Consider the following 18271-nt stretch of genomic DNA (forward strand, 5'->3'; position numbering starts at 1 on the left):
TAAAAGTCATTATCAGATTGGACTTTTTAAAAAGCCAGCTATATACTGCTTACAAGAGACACCTAAAACAAAATAACACAAAAAAAGTTGAAATACAAGATTGGAAAGAGATATAGAAGGCAAATACAAATAGTCCAAAAGAAAATTGAGTAGCAATGTTAATCATATAAAATAGAACCTAACGTAAAAGCATTAATAGGGATGAAGAAGCTACCACTAAAAAAACATGACAGTCATAAATTTACATGCACCTCACAGCACGGCTTCAAAATTATAAAGAAAAATTTGTCACAGAATCAGGCATGTAACCCACCGAAGAGGTGGTGGTAGAGGCAGTACAGCCATGGCACTGGGAGCAGCAACCCAGAGGGAGCGCAAGGCACAGGGAGATGCTCGCTGCACAGACCCAGTGACAGCCCAAGAGGTACTAGATTTTGACGTCAACTTCACATGATGTGTGAGTGTAAGCTAGTCATTCTTGGCTCGGGAGCTGTTGGAAGTTCTGATCTGACTGTGCAGTTCATTCAAGGAATTTTTCTTGAAAAATATGATCCTACAATAGAAGATTCTTATAGAAAGCAAATAGAAGTAGATGCACAACAGTTTGTCCTCGAAATCTTGGACACAGCAGGAACAGAACAATTTACATAAGTAAAGCATTTGTATATGAAAAATGGACAAGGCTTTGCATTAGTTTATTCCATCCCAGCACAGTCCACATTTAATGATTTACAAGATGTGAAAGAACAGATTCTTCGAGTAAAAGACACCGATGACGTTCCAATGATTCTGATTGGTAGTAACTGTGATTTGGAGGATGAAAGAGTTGTAGGAAAGGAGCAAGGTCAAAATCTAGCAAGACAATGGAACAACTGTGCATTCTTGGAATCTTCAGCAAAATCAAAATAAATGTTAATGAGATCTTTTATGACCTAGTATGGTGAATTAATAGAAAAACTCCAGTGCCTGGGAAGGCCCACAAAAAGACATCATGTCAGCTGCTTTAATATACTAAATGCATTGTAGCTCTAAGCTAGGTCTGAAGAACCGTTGCCAAATTCAACACTGCCAGCATTCCAATTTTGTTAAACCTACCACCTTAGATGAACTTTCCTGTGGTGGTGCCCTTTAAGAGGCGGATGAAAGATACTACATCAGTTTGCACATTCTAATCACTTTCCAGTATCAAAAGAGAGATTTTTACTTATATAATAGTCCTAGAGTATGCAATTGGTAAAACCAGAAGCTACATCCAGTATTACTTCTTAAGAGACATTCTTCATTCTCCAATGTTGTACATGTATGAAAATGGTGTACTGTAAATGTTAACACACCACATAAACTTTGTATTGGAGAGTACAATAAAAGCACCAATATTTTAGCTTAATAAAAGCAAGTCCAAAGAGGTCCTATATAGACTACTCCAGATAACTTTTCTTCTTTGATACTTGTAGCTTATTGTAATTTTTTTTAAGAAATTCAACGTCATTATCATTGTATTGTACAAAATAAGTGCTTCTGATTCACACAGCTATATAGGTTTTTAAATTTTTGAAAAACCCATGGAGACAGTGATCTTGTTTTTAAAATATGATAATACTTTCAGAAAAATGTCTTAGATTAATGACATAGCCTTTAATATCTGTTGGGAAGGAAATGTCCAGACTTTTCAAATCTATTATATGTTTCTTTTTTTGTTTACGTAGGGAACAATGTTTATAGTTGTGTGTACCATTGGGCTATACAATAAGAAGTGTATATTTTCAAACAATTTTTTAATGATTTAAAAATTTTTGTAAATCATTCTCAGACTTCTACAGCTGTAAATTTTCACTGAAAACCCTTGCTTGCTCATGCAAAAGTGTATTCGCAATATCAAATATACAGGTTTAGTATTTTTGCCTGTTAGTGATTGTTTCACATGTGTAACATTTTGGTTGAACTGTTAAATGGTGGACAAGTACTGTGGATGTGGGAAGTCATTTTCATCATGTGTAGTTAGTCCCAAGACCTATTTGCAGTAATGATTGCTGTTTCATTTAACAATGCCTTGTTGCTTTGTATGCATCAACATTTGGATATAAAGATTGTGTATCTAGCCCACAGGGAGCCACAGTATTTAAATTGACCAACCTAATGTTACAACTACTTTGATGAGGTGGCCAAATGTAAACTAAAAGCCTTAATTAAAGTGGTGCAATTTTGTATAACTTAACATCAGTAGTTCAATAAATTTGGATTGCCATGCAAAAAAAGCAAAATTTGTCATTTACAGGAGAAAATGATACACTTACAACTATAATAGGAGATTTAAAACCCCTTTCTCATAAATTACAAGGCAAGAAGATAAAAAATGTTGAAATATAAAATATTTGAGCAACAAAATAAATAATATATGGAACCCTGCACATGAAAGACAGATTATACAGATTTTCCAATCATATAGGAGACATTTACAAAAACCAACCACATACTAGTCATAAAGGAAGTGTCATAAGTTATAAACGGATTAACTTACAACCAACATTCTTCAACCCTATAAATTAAAGTAGAAATAAAAAATAAAATGGTAAAGACTGTCCCTCCATCCCTTACATTTTAAAACTAAAAACCACACTCCTAAATTAACACTTAACATCTGTGATTTTTTTTCTATGTGTGTCCTAGTTGCTATGGGATCAGGTTAATTTACATGACATTTATCAAGGGTATCACAAGAAACAAGAAACTCCCCAGACCTTTATAGCTTCATTATTTTGTACTTCCAACTAAACTCTACACCAAAGAGAAGGTGTAGTACCTGCCTCCCAAAAGAAAAGAAGAGCCATTCCTGGGTTAATTATAACCAACTTGTACAGTGCTTTTGGCTCATTGCCCATCTCGTGCCCTGTGTTGTCACTCTACACCCATCTCTTGTTTGCCAATGCAAACAAAACTGTCGGCTGGACGAACAGGCTGTCCTTGAAGTGCTCCAGGCACCTGGAAGACGTGCTGTTAAATTGATGTGGCATCTTAGAATGAATGGCATCCTGGAATTGAAGAAATACTACAGTTAATAGTTTGTATGAAACCTTCGGTCTGCTCTTTCATAGGGCCAAGTGCTTCTGAAAAAATGAGTGGGGAATGCTGCATATGAGCCACACACAAAATAAATAGGCTCACGAAGCCACAGAGGGTGAAGAGCATTTCCTTGGACCCAATGAATTCCCCAAACCAAACCAAAACCAGACCAATGGTCTCTCCTGCTGTGTGCGGCCAGCCCAACACAATTCCAGTGACGGCTGAATTGAAACAAATATTCAAAAGAAAAACCCAAACAACTAAAACTAAAAAAAAAAAAAAAAAAAAAAAAAAAAAAAAAAAAAAAGTAATTTTCAAATCTTTCAATTCAGAATAATCCTTAGGGAGTTGGTTAAAATACAGTTTTCTAGGTCTCATCTCCCAGAGGTTTTTACTCAATTTATCTGGGATTAATCCCTGGAATTGCAATTTCAGAAGCACCACCACCCCCTCACAAAAAATTGACTTAGATTATCCATGAAACACACTTTGAGAAACATTGCCTATATGATCAAAGCTGACACCAAAGGCCCTTAATGAATTTATTTCTTTTTATGTCTACAGATTCATTTCCCATCATTCTCCATTTTTGGAACTTTTTGCTTCAACAGAACCAAACAGTATTCCATTTCCCCTATAGGTCATGCCATACTCCCTCAGGCCTCTATGCCTTTGTACAAAGGCCAGGCCCACCCCACTTGTCTGCCCGGCTAGGCTAACTCTACTCAATGTTAAACAGGTGCTAAAAAGCTACTTCCTTCGATTTTCTGATTTTCTCGCAGGACTTAAGAGGGCCTGTATCTATGGTACCACATTACTCTGAATCTGGGTATGTGTGCACATACATAATTTTCACAGTATTTTGTTTGCCTATCTGTCTGGACACTGCTCTTCTAGATTCTGCACATCGGCTGTAGCCCATAAACTTCTTGAGAACAGAGACTATTGTCTTTGTCACCTTCTTAGTGTTAGCATCATGCCTAGTACACAGTAGGTGGAGTTGAAGCTTTTGGTTAGGTGACTGCCCTAGGTCACACAGCTGGTAAACTGCAGTCAAAATCTGAACCAGGATCTTCAAATGTCAGGTTCAAAGCTCTTTCCAGGTTGACTGTTGCTTGGCTTTTCAACGATCTAAGTGGAAGTCATTTCCATGGGTTTATTTCTCACATGTGGTTATTGACATTTTATGTTTTAAAGTCTCATGGAAGCAGGTCTTACCTCCCTCAGAGCATAAGACTCTTCCGACGCAGCAGGCTCAATCCCAATGTTTGTATTCTCTACAGGACTTAGCAAAGTACTGGCGTTTAGACGAATAAAAAATATATATTTGTTTAACGAATGACGGAGCTATTTACATAACAGACCAGACTAAGTAGGACTGACCACAAACCGACGCAACCCCTGACTTTTCTTCCTTTTTTTTTCTTTTGCCCCTTCTTAAAATTTCTCCGCAGCCTAACTTCACTTAGCAACCCTGTAGCTAACGTCACAACCCGAACCTAGAACTACCAATCCCAAAATGCCGAGCGAAGGGGCGGGCCTTCCGGGAGCTACCCAATGATTGGCGAGCGGAGGCCTTTCCTTCCGGCGGGTAGGGCCCGGGAAGCGACTATTGGGGAAAGTGGTTGGATATGAATACCGGGTGGGGCGGGCAACCATCTGGGAGAGATTTGTGAGGGAGTCCTGGGTCCCCGACCCGCTGAGGAGATGGATGAGGACGGGCTTCCTCTCATGGGGTCGGGCATAGACCTGACCAAGGTTTGTAAAAGACGGAGCTGAACTTCCGGCGACCGGGGAGATGGATGGGGGAAGGGACGCCCGGTTCCCAGGGAGAAGTCCCCACCTCTCCGGGCCCCACCCTGTCTCTGGCCCCGGGAACTCTGCTGCCGACTTCGGGGTGGAGAGCCCCACAGCTCACCTTGAAATGGGATCTCTCCCGACCTAATTAAGCGGATGGTGTACCTCTCCCAGCTTTCGCTTCCCGGGTCACGAGTCTCGATGCCTGAGGGTGAAACGGGCCGGTTGGGACATTTTTAATTCGGCTCCCAGTATTTTTTTATGCTGATAATATAGTGCCTTTACCTTTTGAAGTTCGTATTTGTGAATCCAGAACCCATTCTAAAACTTTTCTGCAGCCTCTTGTCATTTTCGGACACCCACAGTTTAGAAAAACAAATAAAAACGATTTTCAGTACTTTAAGAAACTCGCGATGCTGTATATTGTGCCCGAATATCAAAGGAATGTAAAGGGAGTTGCACGGCGTACGTTACTCATGAATGAATCTTTTTTTTTTTTTAACATAACACAGGTGCCAGCTATTCAGCAGAAAAGAACGGTGGCATTTCTAAACCAATTTGTGGTGCACACAGTACAGTTCCTCAATCTCTTTTCTACAGTTTGTGAGGAGGTAGGTTCTGTGATGTTGATTTATAGAATAGAGTTCAAAGAGTAGCCCAGAAATCACAGTCGTTATTCACATACCATGGCTTCTTGTCACCTAATTGTTGTAACACACTTAAATCCTTTGATTCTATGATCAATCCTGCATCCCACCTCTGCTGCCTTAGTGTTCTAAAGGCCTTTGTGAGATAGTTCAGTCAGGTTTATTGTGATTAAAGAGAACAAAAGGAATTCCAAAATATCACAGTTGAACACATTTTGAAATTCATGTGTTCTCTTTACCCCAAAAGATTTACAGTTTTAAATGCACATTGTTTCAGTTTATATTAAAATTATTTTAAATTCCATGATCCAAAAATTATTAGGAGAGGTAGCCTAGAAGCATAACTCTAACATCAAATATCATTAACTCTAATATCAAATATCATTATGAAAATTAAAATACTTGATGCAAATGATTCATGGAGTGAGTCATGATTCATTGAGTACCAAATTAAGGATTAGATACCAGATCTAGGTACCCATGTTTTCTAAAAGCCAAAAAAGAGGTTCAGGATGGAAAATGGGAAACATGGGTCGAAATCAGGTTTAAGAAAGAACAGAAGAAATGAGAAAGGTTATCGATAAATCGTGGGTCTTATATAATTCACAAGTGAGATAACTGAACAAATAGTATGGAGTTTATTCTGTTTTATATAATGTATAATCTTAGCAAGTAGAATTTTTGTTAATGTGTTATTAATAAAAGTTGTTATGAACACAGGAAAACAGTGTTCACTTATGAGTGCAGCTGTTGTGTTTGCTTACCAAAATCTGCCTTCTCACTAAGACAAACAAAAGTGTAATACGATATAATTGATAAAGGAAGGGGAATCAGTTCAATGTGTTTTATCTTAGACTGAGAGACTAGGTGTTTGCTTCCATGAGCTTAATCTTGTAATGCTGCCTGTCTAAATGGGATATAAAATTGACTGAATAAAAAGCAGTAAGCTGAGAATTTAGCCCTTCACCTTTTACACCAGAGTGGGGTAGAGAAGTTTCTGGGGAAGAATATCCCAGGATTGTTAGCAGAGAGGAGCAAATAATCCATTCCCTTACTCCTCATCACCAGGTTAAGAAATGAAACAGGCAACAACAGTAACGAAACAAGCAGATACACCTTTGAAAGCAACTTGATTGAGCTGTTCTAAGGCAGGGACATTCCCTCACCTTTGTGGCACCTAACAGTTATCACTGCCTAAAGAGTGAGTGCTATTTACTGACAACCCAGATCAGAGGTAATAGTAAGCATCTCACTGATTGATTGCTTATGAATTGTCAAAACCACATGACTCACTCTTTTCCCACTTCTGTTCCACTCTCAACTTTCTCCCCAACTGATATGACTGTATCACTATTCCTTAGTTCTTCCTTGAACTCTGTTGACTCATGAAATTTAAAAGTGGTTTATTTGCCTTTTTCTCCTTTAAGGATGCTAACCTAGGGTTGACTAGCCATTTTTTACAGTTCATATTTTAGCATTTGGGGTATTTGTGTCAGTAGTAGACTATATGATGTTCAGTACAATGACAATAACTTATGTTTGTTGTATACTTTGTGCTGCCATTGTACTAAATCTTTTACATATATTTATTTATATGTAAATATATAATTATTTTTTTTCCAAGAGAGAAAGAGTTTATTGCTAAGTTTATTGCTAAGCACAAAGCGGATCAGATGGCCTGTTGACCCAAAATCTGTCTCCCCTAGTCTAAGGAGTTCTGGGCTTTTATGGATTCCAACAAGGGGAGATTGAGTTGTTACCATTACAATAGCAAGTATAAACTAGGGCTGGGACTAATCTAGAACAACCATCAAAATAGTAAGTATAAACAGGGCTGAGATTAGGTTACAGTCATCACAGTAGTAAGTATAAACAAGGCTGAGACTAGTTGCAGTAATTTCAGGGATTAACTTTTGGCTATGCTACAATATACTAAAAAAAAAAATCCGTATTGATTTCAGTAATCATAATCATTTGTTAATACTTAATTTCACAGTTACAATCCTCCCTTTTGTTTTTATTCATTCCTCAATTTTGAGGGATATCTGGGCAACAACTGTTCTAACTTCATGCTGAAAAGGAACCTCATCATTATGAAGTAGAGGAATGAAAGGAATGAAACTGGTTGTCATTATTGGAGAGACCGTTATCTCTGGTTTTCAGAGCTTAACTGGCATAGGAACAATCCGGAGGCTTTAGGTCTCTGAAAAATAAACTTAATAAGTAAATTGAAAATCATAGGTTTAAATACGAGGAGTAGAAGGATTATGATTAGGTAGTTTATAACTGTACTACATTGCATGTATTTATATTTAATCTTTACAGCCCAGCCCTTTGAAATAGGTCAAGTTAGCCCTACTTTACAGATAAGGAAACTGAGATATAGAGAAGTTTAAATTATTTACTTAGTCATTCACTCATTCAATGTATATTTGAGTGATTAGTATTTGTAGGGTTTTTTAATTAATTTTATTTATCAAAAACAAAACAAAACATTTCCAGATAAAATAAAACAAAGGAACAGGAAAAACAAATATCCTGATATAACTTCATTGCTTCCAATATAATCTAATAAGAACAGATAAGATATTGAGGTAATCTTAATGATTGGGCATGCTCAGGAATGACTATGGTTTGTTAATTTTCTTGTGGTATGGTAGGAGCATATTGGAATGCCTAGTATTTGTAACAGCACCAGCTACTGCATATTGCTCACAGTCACACAGCTAGAAAGTAGCAGAGGTAGGATTTTAATTCTGTTCTATTAATTCGACAAACCAAAAACATCTCACTACTCTGTTATATTGTACCTCCTGATGTGAATAAGAAGCATGCTTACATCATTTTTATTTTATTATTATTATTATTATTTTAACATCGTTTTTAAGTGAGAGATTCTAGTGCCTTCTTTATGGCTATTTAAAAATCTGTATTTGAGATTAGTTTTCTCTTTTGCTATGCCATGCCAGTTTATGTTACATATTTTTAATACTGTAAATTCCAAGGATATAATAGAGGTGTTTGACCATAAAGTGCCATTTTCTCCTGAGCTAAGATCGGTGTGGTTTTTTCAAAGTTGTTTTTAATTTGATGATAGCACCTTTTAGACCTGTAATCCTTGTTTAGTTAAATCCTTAAACAGGAACCAAACTATGTTTCTCTCAACAAAAAATGAACCTCAGCTGTTATTTTTTGAACTGAAGGTGAACTGTGAGGGGAGGGGGGTTGGGTAACCTCTTGTTTTATTTCTTTTCATTTCTTCTAGTTTGAACCAAATCCAAACTGTAACACCTTCAGTCACAGCTAAACTCAAACTGGAACTGAACTTGAAACAAATTTCTAGTGCTCTTTCTTACCCCTGGTACTGTTTTTCAGAGTTCTCTAATAAAAAGGAAAATGGAGAAATGTAGTCTGTGAAGAACTCAACTTTTTAAACTTTCTACTTACTAGACTCTTTTTAACCCTTCTAATGACTGGCACTAGAGTGAGAGATTAGAAGACAGAAAAGGGAAAGTAGTTGAATCAGACCCAAGTACAGAGTTACTTAGGGTCATTTCTTCTTCCTTTACAAATTCCTCATTAAGCATTTCTATTCTGGTCATAGTCCACAAAATTTTACAGTGGTCCACTGGGACTGCAAATTTAAAAAGTGGTGGACAGTGCAAGCTCTATATATATTGCAGGTAAAGCTGAGTGAACACAACCTTATAATGAATTGTAAAGTCAAAGATACTTCACAAACAGAACAAAGTCACATATGTTATTTTAACTCAGACTTGAAACATGCCTAGTACTGGATTTTTTAATCATAGTTAATGTTCTAAAATTTTCCTTTTTTCTAACATCTTCAAATACAGGCAAAAGTGCTACGAATTCTGATATATTTTTAAAAATTTTATGATGCCTATCTTCTACATCCAGTTTGTAAGCCAACCATCAGATTTAACCTTCAGCTAGATAATGTTTCTCTTAAAACCTTGCTGTTGCCACATCTTTACAACTGCTAGGTTTATATGTCAGATGAAACTAAATAAAACCATTGATTCCTTCCCTTTCTGACATCTAGGACATATATAATCCAGGGGAATATAGCAAGAGATCCATTATTTTAAAATACTGTTTCTCTTTAGATAAATGGATTTGCAAACTGAGTATTTTACAATGCTGTAAAACAGTTTTACTTTTGTTTCCATGTTCAACTAGTAACTCCATATTTCTTTGTCTCTTTTTTTCACTTTAATAAAATAAACTGCCTTGGAAATAGATGATTAATAAATCAGGAAGTTTTCAGTTTTTCTGACAAATTTCATTTACCTTGTAAATTTCCCTGTTACCCCAAACCATGTCATTTCAGGTTTGTTTTAAATCCTTCTAAAGAGGATGGTTAAATGGATGGGAAAGTCTGTTACCTTTCCATTCTGTTACCTTTCCATTTTATCTCTGATAAAATTTTCAGAGATGAGGACAGTTCCTGTCATAGAACATGTTGCGTATACCGTTTCCGTAGTCAAGCACACTTCAGATCAGTGGTCCTTAACCAGGGGACGTTTGGCAATGTCTAGAAATGTTTTTGATTGTCGCAACTGAGGGGCAGAGGGTGAGTAGAGACCTACACTGTACAGCACAGCCCTGCACAGCAAAGAATTATCCATTCCAAAATGTCAACAGAACCAAGGTTGAAGAACTCTGCTGGAGGGTGGTCTGGGGATTGCAGAAGGCATGGACATGTTAGAAATGAACTTCAGTAGTCCATAAAATGAAGCCAAGGTGTACTTTGCCAATTGACAGTGGCTCTGTAAAAAGCATATCTTCATGTGTATTGAGCACTATTACATGGGAACAGACTCAAAACCATTTATTAAGCTAAAGTATCTTTGAAAAGCACAGATTCTTGATTGTGCCATGAACACCTTTTAAAAATCTGTCTACAGGTGACAAAGTCATACATAGGTCCTAAAACTACTGTGATTCTGGCGACTAAATTTAAAGTGGAAGAAAATGCAAAATTTAAGTTCTAACTTAAATTAAAATAAACATGTAATTTTTTCCCATTAAGGTTCATGTACCCCCAAGTTTAGAACCACTGTGTAAATTATTTTCTCAAAATGAGAGCAACAAAAATCTTTTCCTCTTGACTTAAAAGAGCTTTGTTGTAATAAATTGATTTGTTATGTTATTATCCTAAAGGTATTATCTGTGTGCTCTAGAACTGGCTTTTGAGAGTCTAAAATATGAAATATGTTATCTGAAATAACAAAATATTTTCCAGTGTTACATATCTTTTGAAAATCATTGTTTAGTATACCCAGCACCTCTCCAATGAATTTGTAAATAAACAGCTAGACTATTTTGAAAATTCTTGAAACTAAATATGTATAAGTTTGTTCTTGAATTTTTTTTTTTTTTACATTTGTCAGTGACATTATAAGATAGGGTAGTAGTAGCAGTAGTAAGCAAAAAGCTACCATTTGAGATCCCAATCCTCAAAATTGTTTTACATTTAGAAAAATTATTCTCAAACTATCAAGGACATTCAGATAAATTATTATAAATTAAAATGTATTGGTGTTTAGAACATGTCTCACATTAGGTCATTTGTGTACTCTCATTTTAGTTAAAAAAAAAAAGTCATTTCATTTTAGTAAGATTTTGATTATACTATATGAGAGTAGGCAAAGTGAGTGTCAAAGAAAAAGATTGCCATGCCAAAATAATTTGTATCAAAAGAAAAAAATTGAGAATTACTGCTGTAGAAAGTATCACTTTTTTCCTCCAAGCCTCTTCAGTCTTCCTTATCAACAAGTAGTTTCCCAAATAAACGTTTTCATCCTTAGTCTCTTATTTACTAAGATCTGTATTTGAATCCTTAGCCTGTCCTGTGTGAATCATGGAGTGCCCATTGGAATTAAAGACAAGTTAGTATTATTATCTAACTGAACATTTTTTTTAATGCCAGTTTTTTATTAACTCCAGATAAACAGCTTCTGTCCTAGTAAATTTACCAAGATGAGAAAAACGTGATTACCAATATTTAGCACAGTAACATTTTAGTCTTAGTGGGAAATGATTGATCATTTATTAACTTTGAATAGTAAAAATTCTATCTGTGCAATACCTGAGAATTTTCCATCATGTTTTAACAATGTAAAATTCTTTTAAAAAATAGTATCTGATAAAGAGTATTGATTCTGGAGTTAGAGTGTTTGAGTTCAGATTATTTAACTTACATGAAGACTCAATTTCCTCATCTTTAAAACTAACATAACAGTAGTTCCTACTTCATACGTTTGAATTTGTATATGTTGCATATGCAGGGTAGTATGGTAAGATAAATGCTCAAATATTAATTGTTTACAATAATGGTGATTTTTGCTTAAAGGTACATTTTATTTAAGTATGTTAAAACAAAATTTTTTTAAAATTCGATTTTTCGGGTTTTCTGTTTTTGCTTACTTTAATCAAACCAACACATTCATTTTTAGACAAATTAGAAATTATTCATTTTAAAAATAAATATACTATAGAATTTCTTTAATTACTAAGCTTCTCTAGTGAATTAAAAGGAGGTTAAATTTGCCAAAATTTAATTTCCATGATTTTCAGGAATACACCTATAATTTGGAGAGAGGTTCCTCTGTATATATGTTTTATAAACAGATATTTATGTTTACATAAATCTTATGTGAACAAATCCTAGTAGTGAAGGCTAAACTTAACTTGATTATTCACTTGGTATGGCATTGCAACTAGATTCTAATGTTTTATTTCTAAATTGTATCTGTAGATAGCAGAATGCTCATCTTAAAAATATGTGTCCTATGAAAAAGCACTAATTACTCTGGTTGCTTTCAGTTTTTTCCCCCATAAACGTTGGCAAAATGACTATTTCTCAGGGTGTTAAAGTTCTTCTTTTGAGTTAGTCAGGATCCTGATAATATCCCAAAAAGCAGTCAGAATGCTGTATATCTGCCAACTAGTAAACTGGCCAGTTGTTCTTGGACTGTGTGACTGAACATAATAATGTTTAGAATGAGGGGTTTTAAAGTAAATGTTCTTCTGGATCATATTTTATGATGTTACTTGTATTTGTGTGTGTGTGTGTATGTGTGTAGATAATTTAGTTGTACAGAATAACTAGAGCATGGTAAGCTTTCATTCTGTTTTATCTTGGATTTTCACGGTAGATTGATTCCTTTTGCTTTTTCAGTACTCTTTCTAATTCCTTCTCTTTTGTTTTAATTCTTTCCAACATGAACTGTTCATCTCCCTATTTCATCCCCTTTCTCTTTTCTAACTTGAAAAGTTTGAATTGGTTAACAATTGTACGTGCTTATGTGTTTAAGTAGTGATCCTCTTCCACGCTGTTTTTGGCTTACTTTTTTTCTTTCTTTTGTTTTCTATGAAGAATTCCTTCATTCATCAACAAATAATTATTAAGCCTCCTATTAAGTGTCAGGTTCTGTTCTGGGTGGGCACTGTTAGTGCAGTAGTGAACAAAAGACTCTCCTTGTAGAATTTACATTCAGGTCCATTCTGGTCCAAAATGATGGTTTACTACTCTGATAATGAGTTTAATAAGGCTGAAAATGTAACTTTTTTAAATCTATGAATACAATTTAATAAAATTACTATGAAGTATGCTAATAAAGATAATAGAATACTTGGTTTCCCATTCCTCCTCAAGTAAATAATAGAGCAGTAGCTTGGAAAATGACTAATATTTAAACCATAGTTTTTATTATTTTCATATCTGCCCTTTGTTGTTTTTGTTAACAGTTTATTTTAATAAGACTTTGTTCTTATGTCTCTAATCTTTCTTTTCTAGAAACTGGCAGACCTTTCTCTCCGTATCCAACAAATTGAAACAACTCTCAATATTTTAGATGCAAAGGTTTGTTTTTCTGAATTATTTATAGTATAAAGTTTACTGTACATATACCGTATTTCTTAATTATACTTAACTTTAATTGCATTTGAGAATGAGTTCACTTTCGCTTCTGCATCCATAAGGTGACACGGTGATAACACATTGAGAAATTATATAGAGCTTTGAATGTCTCCAAAGAAAAATTTGGAGGCAATACAAGCTATTTTTCATTTACAGATATATCAAATGTCAATCAAGAATACAATTTTGATGTCAGAAATTGCCAGAGATAACTAGAAAATAAGAAGACTATTTTGATTTGAAAGCTTGAAGATTTTGATAATTAACAGTGACATATTTAGTTTTAACTTGGTTTCATTTTTAAACTACTATGCATGTGGTTTTCCAGCTTATAATGTATATTTTTGTGATTTTGTCCTTTTACCAAAAAAAATTATCTGAATATATATTGATGGAATATTTATGAGTAATAAAAAATGATGTTAATATCTTTAGAATAAGGACTGAAATGTTTAACTTGTACTTTCTACACCTTGTGGACGTCAGCACCTGATTCTCTCAGAACATTTCTGTGGCTTAGAAAATTAGGATAACTGGCTTTAAGAATTTTCAAGATACTCTTCTATCCAACCAAAGCCACTTGGAAACTATTTGGATCATAACCACTATCTAAGTACTGTCATCAGTCAACAGTTCTCAAAGAGTATCGCTGCTTGAGATCTCATTCCCATTCTGTTTTTTCAGTATTCTGTATTATGAGTGTGTATCTTGTTTAATGTTTGGGGAATTCCCATCAAATTAGAGTCCAAGGTTACAAGTTAAATTACCATATAGACAAGTTAATCTTAGTCATTTGCATGGCCATAGAGTTAATCTCCAAATTTAGCCAAACATCTGACAACTGTGTATCACTGATATCAGGTTGAAATTAGAAAAGAGATTTGGCATGGATCTTGCAAATCCAACCTGGAATAGACCTTAACTATTGACAGCATGCCCATCTTTTGCATATGAAAAACAACACATTTTAGTAATATTCAGTGAGGGATGTTCTAAAAAAGAAAAAAAAGGGGGGGGGGTGTCATTTACCAGCTAATTCATATTTAAAATGTACTACATAGCACTTACAATAAAAATCTTTTTACAACAACTTTGTGAGATAAATTTTCTTATCCCCATTTTCAGATGAGAAAATTGAGGCTTAGGGAGGTTTACACAAGGTCACACAGCTTGCGTTAGAGCTAGGACTTAAATGTGGGTTGTCTGACTTCAGAGTCCATGCTGTCATTCCTTATAATAGGATCTTCTATATTTTAAAAATAATTTCTGGGAGAAGAATGGTTATAAAATAAATCAGATTTTTGATAAATTCTTCAAAAATATTTTGCAAATGTCTTTCACCTTTAGTTTAGGGCATGGAGAATTTCCCAGAGCAAAAATGAAATTGTATAGACTATTTCTGTAGGCTTGAAACTTAATGTAAGACAGCTCTTAAAAACACACACACATACCTAGAAACTTTTAATATTTATTTGTGTACTTAGCATTATCCTCATATACCAACACTAATTTTCTTTTTTCAGTTGTCATCAATCCCGGGCCTAGATGATGTCACATTTGAAGTATCTCCTATAAGTGTCACTAGTGTCACAAATGGGCCACATTCTGAAGCCACTTCAGAACAATCACAGGTAAGTATTTAAGTTCTAAGACACAGGAGTACATCTTCTGGTTGAACCTGATAGACTTAAGCAGCAGTTTGGAAGAAAGAAGTTAAATAAAAATGTAAAACTTTTAGTAGTAAAATTTTAAAACCTAAGAAAATGAAGTTTGAAAGAAAATTAGCTGTTTTATTTCTTTATTTTGAAGAACTTCCTGAAGTTAACCTTTTTGTTTGTTTTGCTTATTAAAAGGAAAGTTGATCTATGCAGAACTAGGAAAAATCTTGAATATAATTATTTTCTTCCAATTCACAAGGGAAATTTTTCCAAGTTCTTGCAAGAAATGTACTTTTAAAATGTTTTATTATGAAAATTTTCAAACATACACAAAAACAGAAAACAGTGCACAAACACCCAAGTACTCATTACGCTGATTGGCCATTTTTTAAGATTTTGCCATAATTGCTTCATCTACCTTTTTGTCCCTTGCTGAAGTGAATCCCAGACACATCATTTCACACCTGTATAATACCTTGAGGATCTCTGAAAAGTTTTGATGTTTTCTTATATAACCACAATGTCTTTATTATATACAATATAATTAGTAATTCCCTGGTATCACTTAACACATTTCTCAAAGTGTGGTCCATGGACCAGTAGCTTTGGCATTACCTCGGAGCTTGATAGATGTGCAGAATCTCAGGGTCCAACCCAAACCTGCTGAATCAGAATCTGCATTTTAACAAGATCTGCAGGTGATTTGTAGACTTTTGAAATTTGAGACATACTAATCTAATAATAAAGTGTCTTTTTTAGAGTTGATTTGTTCAAATCAGTATCAAAGTAAGAGTTATGCTTTATATCTGGTTATTCTATCTTAATGTTCATTTATGCCTCTGTATAAATTTAAATTTTTATTGTTAAAAAATAAAAATATTTTATTTGAGAAAAGGCAACCTCGAGTAAGTATCAATGAAGTATTAAAATTCAAAATAAAATAATCACTAAAATGATGGTGTATTAAAGTCTACAAAGCAAGTAGACTTCCAATCTGTGTGAAATTCTGCATTGTTATCTGGAGGTACCTTTCACAGGATATTTTTTATATCATGATGGTGTTGACGATGATGACAATAGATAATACTTAAAGCATGTTTACTGTGTGCCGAGCACAGTTCTAAGCACTTTCCATAAATTAGCCCATTTATTTAATGCTCACAAGAGCCCTACAAAGTAAGTGTGTATTATCAATCCTACTTTGCACATGGGTCAAATTAGGCACATATGTGCTAAGTGACTTGCTGAAGGTCAAATAGTAAGTGTAAAAGCTGGCATTGTAACCCAGATATTCTGGTGCCAAGAGTTCTATCTCTTACCTACCACACTACACTATCTCCAGTATCTATGTTCAGTTCATTAAACATATTAAGCACATGTAGTGCAAGGTATTTTAGGAATAAATTAGATGGCTACTTAACAGTTAGCTGTTAGCATTCATTTAACTAATATAGCAAATTCCATTGTGATAGTCATTGAAATATATATAATATAGAAGGGAAAATCCAGATGTTGTAGAGTTTAACTTTAGAGGATTAGAGGGCTGTCTCCATTAAATATGGACTACTCCTTTTCTAAAACAAAGCATCCATAATGAATATTAAGAAAATATTTCCATTCTACCTAGTAGTTACTCTTTGCTGGATGCCAGTTATTATATAATGTTTCTATAAAATTCTTAAGTTGTATCTGTTTAGCTTTGAATGTTAACTTTTCCATGTGCTGTTATGAATGCTGTCTATAGTATGTATTTTAAAACCTGATTTATGCAGTTGTGTTAAGGTTCCAAAATGATCACCACTATCGCAGCTGAATTTTCCACCTAGCTTTGCATATTTAGAATGTTCTGATATACCTCTGGCAATTTTCTATAAAAATTGTTTATTAATTCATATGGAGAATTTACAAAGTCTTATTGACTTCTCAAGTTAAAAAGTTATGCTATATTTATGTGTTAATTAGCTTAATAAAATTACTGTTTAGCATGTTCTTAAAATTCAAATCAACTTCTTGTTTCTTCTCCATGGTTATAAATATGTATATTATATGTAAAATATTTTGAAAGGGATTTATTTATTGTTTGACACAGTTTCAATTGATATCATTGTCAACTCAGTCATCAGATAAAGAGTAATCATGCACCTCTTCTTTTTAATAATCCATTCATCACAATCTCTAATCTAAATATGAGTCGAAAACTCAAGGTTTGTATACTGATTTTTTTTGCAACTTTAATTTCATGGTTCAGGTTTTATCATTACTCACAATAGAACATCCAATTGTGCAGACTGAGATTAACTTGAGAATTATATGAAAGACAGTTGAGAGATATGATAATGTAGTTAACGGGTTGCATTCAAATGGCAAAGTTGTAAGACATTACATAATTAAAACTTGTTGAAGTCTTGGTTATAGACAAAAGTTAATAGCTTGAGAGTTGAAATCCATTAGGCCCATATGTAATTATCATTTGCTCCATTGTGCTGTTGTATGAGTTTATTGTCCATAAATTTTTCAAAAGATTTTTTTATTTTATTAACACTGTCTTGAACTTTTTGTATTTATGCATATTATAGGTGAAAAAAATATATATACATACAAGCACACAGTTTATTAACACAACCCTATCATATAGTAGGAGAAACCTAAAGGACTTTTGGATGTTTTATTGGCTTCAGAATTTTTGACAAATTTAATTTATATTTATATTATTTGAGTAAAAACCTTAATATATAATTCATATTTATATTCTAAAGACTGAAAATTTAAGAAATTTCTTATCTGTATTTCATAGATAAGAAATAAATTTATTTGATCCGTTCCATTCATTCAAAACTGAGTAAATTCCTCTTACGTCTAATATACAGATATTAAGTAAGATTCACAAAAGTAAACTTATTCTAAATGTTCAGTTTAAAAAAAAAAATCAAGTATTATTTACAGGCAGGCCTCACATTGCACTTAAACAGGACATCGGTTCCAATATGGACAAGTTTCAATTAACACAGTGCCATGCAAAATGAGGACTGCCTATATTACAAAAGCATTTTTATCTAAAAAAGACCATTTCCCCAGTAGTCTTCATTATAAGTAGTATTTAGTATTTAATCTTAACCTCTCTTTGCCCAATGTTACTGTTAATAGTTCCATAGTAGCTGAAA

General features: G+C 34.0%; 1 protein-coding gene and 1 pseudogene across 2 annotated transcripts in view; both read left to right on the forward strand.

Moving 5' to 3' along the window:
• Window positions 1–453: 453 nt before the first annotated feature.
• On the forward strand, window positions 454–1007 carry LOC119543035 (annotated as a pseudogene).
• A 3654-nt stretch (window positions 1008–4661) lies between these two features.
• Window positions 4662–18271, forward strand: part of WASHC3 (WASH complex subunit 3) — a 57767-nt gene continuing 44157 nt past the window's right edge. For both annotated transcript variants that reach the window (XM_037847949.1, XM_037847950.1), the window contains exons 1-4: window positions 4662–4818; window positions 5370–5468; window positions 13330–13395; window positions 14976–15083. In XM_037847949.1, the coding sequence (XP_037703877.1) occupies window positions 4768–4818; window positions 5370–5468; window positions 13330–13395; window positions 14976–15083 (324 nt within the window). In that variant the 5' untranslated portion in view covers window positions 4662–4767. The remainder of the gene's footprint in view (window positions 4819–5369; window positions 5469–13329; window positions 13396–14975; window positions 15084–18271) is intronic.

The sequence above is a fragment of the Choloepus didactylus genome, chromosome 8 (assembly GCF_015220235.1).
Source record: "Choloepus didactylus isolate mChoDid1 chromosome 8, mChoDid1.pri, whole genome shotgun sequence".
NCBI classification, from domain to species: Eukaryota; Metazoa; Chordata; class Mammalia; order Pilosa; family Megalonychidae; genus Choloepus; species Choloepus didactylus.